We start from the raw sequence: 6,009 nt of genomic DNA on the forward strand, positions 1-6,009 counted from the left end.
AATGAAAACAGAATGAAAAGTAAGTAGAGAAGAGATAGTGATTAGAGAGTGAAAATATGCAGAAAGAACTTGATCAATTATCAAGAATGAATGAATCAAATATACATCAACTAACTTTCCTTATATAGAAACAAACCAACTAACTAACTAGCTAAAAATGGAAAGTTTCTAAAAACAGTAAAACTGAATTACAATATACTCTAATTTTAACACTCCCTCCTAATTCAGTTTCTCATCAAACTCTAAAACACCTATATTCATCCTCATCTTCTCAAACCTCTCCTTTTTCAAAGGTTTGGTAAAAATGTCTCCCAATTGCACTTCACTCTTGCAAAACTCCAACCTCACTCTTCCTTTACAAACTTGATCTCTAAGGAAATGAAAACGATTCTCAATATGTTTGCTTCTTCCATGAGTAACTGGATTTTTAGCTAAGTTTATGGCTGACTTGTTGTCAACCTTCAACAGCAAGCAATCTCCTTCTGTTCTTAGCTTCAATTCTGCCATTAGAGTCATCAACCAAGCAGCTTGGCAAGTAGCCATACAAGCTGCCACATACTCTGCTTCACATGAGGACAATGCAACAATGTCTTGCTTCTTTGAGCACCATGATATAGGAGAATCACCAAGCAAAAACAAGTAACCAGTAGTACTTTTCCTATCAAACTTATCCCCACACCAATCAGCATCACTATAGCCAATGATCCTCTGCTCAACACTTGCTGTTTTTGTAGGAAACATCAAACCAAGGCCTAAGGTGCCCTTCACATATCTGAGTAGCCTCTTAATTGCAGTGAGATCATGCTCCTTTGGTGTCTCCATATGTCTGCTAACCAAGCCTACTCCAAAAGCAATATCAGGCCTAGTATTGCATACATATCTTAGGCAACCCACCATCTGCCTATACAAAGTTTTGTCCACCTCTTCACCCTCATCAACATTAGTGGATGAAGCATAAGCCTCAATAGGTGTTGAAACTGAGTTGCAGCCCTGCATATTGAATCTCTTAAGCACATCAGAAGTATATTTCTTCTGGTGCATAAAGATTCCAGCCTTGGTCTTGGTGAATTCTATCCCAAGAAAGTAAGATAGATCACCTAAGTCACTCATTTCGAACTCAGCCTTCATGCTATCTTTGAATGCAGTGATTTCTTCAATTTTACTTCCAGTCACTAGCAAATCATCAACATACAAGCACACTATTAGCAATTCATTCAAAACTGACCCCTTTATGTATACTCCATGTTTTGCACTGCATTTGACAAAGCCTAGCTGCAACAAGAACCCATCAATTCTCCTATTCCATGCCCTTGGAGCCCGCTTAAGACCATAAAGGGCCTTGTGTAATCTGTAAACATAATTCTCCTTGCATGCAATCTCATATCCAGGAGGTTGATTGACATACACTTCCTCTTCAAGAGGCCCATTTAAGAAAGCTGCTTTGACATCCATTTGTTGAATTGACCAACCATTATAGCTTGCTACTGAGATCACAAGCCTTATGGTTTCCATTCTTGCAACAGGAGCAAATACCTCATCATAATCTATGCCTTGCTTTTGAAGAAAACCTTTTGCTACTAGTCTTGCTTTGTATTTGGTCACTTCTCCTTTTGGATTTAGCTTCACCTTATAGACCCATCTTACATCAATTGCCTTCTTGTCATTTGGTAATAAAGTAAGCTCCCATGTGTGATTCCTTTCTATAGAGCTTAGTTCATCTTGCGTAGCATTCAACCAGTGTTCTTGCACGACTGCTTCATTATAGTTTACTGGTTCCATTTCTGCTAGGAGAGCAATGTGCACCAGCTCACCTTCATCATTGATTTCTGAGTCTGGAAACACTTCATAGTCACTCAATCTTGGTGGAGGTTGCCTTACTCTGCTTGGTCTTCTTTCTTGTTGAACTTCTGTAACAATTGGTTGTTGCTCAGAGACATCATTTAAATGGATCTGAGGTGATCTGTGTTGATCAGTTGTTGACTCATCCCAGTTACATCCTTGTGATTCATCAACCCTCACATCTCTACTAATCATGATCTTCTGAGTTAGAGGATTGAAGAGTCTATATCCACCAGTTGAGTGATAGCCTAATAGCACCAATCTCATGCTTCTGTCATCTAGCTTCTGCCTTTGCACCTTAGGAATGTGCATGTAAACAATGGAGCCAAAACCCTAAGGTGGCCAACACTTGGCTTTAGGCCAGACCAGGCTTCTTCAGGAGTGATTTCACCCAACCTCTTAGCAGGACATCTATTTAGAATGTATGTTGCTGTTGTAATAGCTTCTCCCCAAAATTTCTTTGGCATCTGCTTTGTTTTTAACATGCTTCTAGCCATGTTCAAAATTGTTCTGTTCTTCCTTTCTGCAGTGCCATTGTGCTGTGGAGTATAGGCTGCAATTACCTCATGAATCAAGCCTTCTTTGGTGCAGAAATTTCTCCATTCAGCTGACACATACTCACCCCCTCCATCAGTCCTTATGCACTTTACCTTCTGATCACTTTGCTTTTCAACTTGTGCCTTGAATTCAACAAAAGTGGCAAGCACATCACTTTTATTCTTCAATGGATAGACCCAAGTTTTCCTTGTGAGATCATCTATAAAGGTAACAAAATACCTATTACCCCCTAATGAGTGTTCTTCAAAGGGTCCACATACATCTGAGTAGACCAATTCAAGTGGTTTAGATGATTTTGTTGGAATGTAATTCACAAAGGACTTCCTTGCTTGCTTACTTGCTAGACACACATCACATAGTTCACCTGGAATTCTGATTGGAGGCATACCTATCACACTTTCAGCCTTGCATAGGAGATCAAGACCTTGGAAACTCAAATGTCCAAATCTTTGATGCCAAACCCAACTCTGATCATCTGTTTTGGACAACATACACTCTTGAGTATCAACCTGAATCCCAATTTTGAAGGTTCTATTTGTTGAGAGTGGAACCTTCAAGATTAGATTCTTATTTCCATCAAACACTTTCAACTTTCTATCTTCCATGAGCATAGTGTACCCCTTTTCAAGAAGCTGTCCAAGACTCAGCAAATTACTTCTCATCTTGGGAACATATAGCACATTCTGAATGCAGGAATGATTTCCATCTCTTCTCTGAATTGAAATGTCACCTATTCCTTCACCTTCAATGCAGTTGTGGTCTGCAAACTTAACTTTGCTTTTAGAGGTTTCATCCAGAGATACAAACCATTCCTTATGGCCTGTCATGTGGTTGGAGCACCCTGTGTCTAGGTACCAACAATCATCCTTTGTGATGTCCTTCTCTGTTGTTACCATGAGGAGAACCTGATCTTCATCAGATTCATTTTCTTGGGCTAGTTTAGCCTCAACATCTCCTCCTCCATTGACAAATCTGTTTCTGCACTCAGAAGCATAGTGCCCAAAGATCTTGCATCTGAAACACTGAATCTTCTTCTTATCTAGCTTCTTTTTGTTTCTCTTCAAAGCTTGATCATTCACACTGATTCTTTGTGAAGAACTAGAACCAGGTTCTTGTCTAGAACCCTCATGACCCCTATCCTTCTCACCCTTCCACTTGCCTCTTATTTTCTTCTGAAAATTGCCTTGGCTAGTGAACTTCTTATTGAATCTGGCTTGCAAGGCTTGTTCTGGATCTCTGTCTAGACTTCTCTCCTTGATTCTTTGCTCATGGGCTTCCAATGAGCTCTGCAATTCCTCAATCTTGATGTCCTCAAGATTCTTTGACTCCTCAATTGCCACCACTATGTGGTCAAACTTTGGTTTCAAGGTTCTCAACACCTTTTCAACTATTAATTGGTCCTTCATAATCTCACCACAACCCTTCATTAGATTAGTAAGGGATCTGAGTTTAGTGAAGTAATCAGCAATGGTGTCTTCATCCTTCATTTGCAGAAGCTCATATTCTCTCCTCAATGTAATTCCTCAATCTTGATGTCCTCAAGATTCTTTGACTCCTCAATTGCCACAACAATGTGGTCAAACTTTGGATTCAAAGTTCTCAACACTTTTTCAACAATCAATTGGTCCTTCATAATCTCACCACATCCCTTCATTAGATTAGTAAGGGATCTGAGTTTAGTGAAGTAATCAGCAATGGTGTCCTCATCCTTCATTTGCAGAAGCTCATATTCTCTCCTCAATGTCTGCAATTTCACCTTCTTTACCTTCTCTGCTCCAGCATAGCATCTTCCAAGGATATCCCAGGCTTCTTTTGATGTCTTGGAGTGTGCAATCTTCTCAAAATTGGAATCATCTACACACTGATGGATCATTGCCAGAGCTTTGCAATCTCTCTTCGTGCATTCTCTGAAAAGAGATCTCTGAACTTCAGTGGCTTCATCTTCCACTGCTTGAAAATGCACAACATCAAGAACTTCTTGATATCCAAAGAGAACTTTCATTTGCACTTGCCATCTTTCATAGTTCTTTCCATTTAGAGTTGGTAGAACCATTGTGAATCCGCTATTGCTTGCCATTTGTGAACCTCCTTCTTCCTTCTTACCACAGTTCCAAGATCAAGGAATGATGGCTCTAGATACCACTGTTACAGCAACACAACAACAGAATTTGTGTTGCAGAAGAAGAAATGGAATGAAAACAGAATGAAAAGTAAGTAGAGAAGAGATAGTGATTAGAGAGTGAAAATATGCAGAAAGAACTTGATCAATTATCAAGAATGAATGAATCAAATATACATCAACTAACTTTCCTTATATAGAAACAAACCAACTAACTAACTAGCTAAAAATGGAAAGTTTCTAAAAACAGTAAAACTGAATTACAATATACTCTAATTTTAACAATTGTTAAACTACAACCTTAGATTTCATACCTAATCTCACATATGGGATGTGATAGTGGAACTTGTACAATGGTTTGAACCGTTTTATTTTTATGGAAAATATGATTTATGATTAAAAAAAACTTGACATTATTTGATCCATAAAGTCAGCCTACCCATGTTGTATTTATATGCACAATTATTAACCATTTTTACATCTGTTTTAAAAATATATAGATTATTAGAATGCATGTTTTCTGTTTTTAATATGCATATTTGCATTACCATCTAGATATGAATGCATGATATCTTTATAGTATTATAAGATAACATGAGTAATTGTTGTTGATTGGATAATATTTATTGTCTCATAATATATGATGCTCCATATTTTATTAGATTAATGGATCTAAAAATATAAACTTATTGAATTTTTCAAAACAAACAATTCTAAAATTCTAGTTTCTTGTCCAATGAGACATGGAATTAGTGAAACACATTGTTGGGACAGTGGTGGAAACCCAGTAACTCATTATCTGCAAACAGTGCATGTGATTGTCTAGCACTATAATTTGGTGTGAACTAATGAAGTATTAATGTCTTTGATCATATTAATTGTCTTGCCAATTGATTAAGCCAAGATCTTCATATCTGACCGTGTCTCATTGTGCCTAGCCTGACCGTGCATTATCAACCAGCGCCTCATTTTGACCGTGTCAAGTTCCATGCCATGACCGAGGCAGCTGGGCATCGCGACCGTGCCACTGCTCGAGTCATGGCCAAGCCAGTTTTTAATTCTGACCGAAGTGGCTGGACATCGTGACCGTGTCACCACATCGGTCTTGACCGAGTCAGGATTCCAGGACTTGGTGCATCATGCTGAGCTTATCTGAGACAGGTCTTGGCGCATCAGATAGGCATTGGCGCATCAGAAGAGTTTCTGACCGAGACAGCTATACAGGTTGGCGCATCAGTGATGCCTGATTGGCGCATCAGTGATGCCTGATTGGCGCATCAAGTCTGCATCAGTGATGCCTGATTGGCGCATCAAGTCTGCATCAGTTGGTACAGACATAATTTGTTCCTTGGCAAATCCATTGGCATTGTTTCCTTTAATATGAGCATATGCATTATTCTTCTAGAAGAAAGGATTTCAGCAGAGCCTTCCTTTAATTTGACATGTGATAAATTTGTTTTAGTTTGTTAAGCTATAGTTAGTTAAGTTAGTTA

General features: G+C 38.7%; 1 protein-coding gene across 1 annotated transcript; it reads right to left on the reverse strand.

Annotated features, from left to right (window-relative positions):
• On the reverse strand, nucleotides 3,908-4,474 carry LOC109326737. The gene has a single exon (XM_019559519.1). It carries the CDS (start codon nucleotides 4,472-4,474, stop codon nucleotides 3,908-3,910), a length of 567 nt encoding a protein of 188 aa, XP_019415064.1.

The sequence above is a fragment of the Lupinus angustifolius genome, chromosome LG02 (assembly GCF_001865875.1).
Source record: "Lupinus angustifolius cultivar Tanjil chromosome LG02, LupAngTanjil_v1.0, whole genome shotgun sequence".
NCBI classification, from domain to species: domain Eukaryota; kingdom Viridiplantae; phylum Streptophyta; class Magnoliopsida; order Fabales; family Fabaceae; genus Lupinus; species Lupinus angustifolius.

What these genes read in the sequence shown, in the direction of transcription:
- LOC109326737 (XM_019559519.1), bottom strand. Translation starts at nt 4,474, where the DNA reads ATGGCAAGCAATAGCGGATTCACAATGGTTCTACCAACTCTAAATGGA.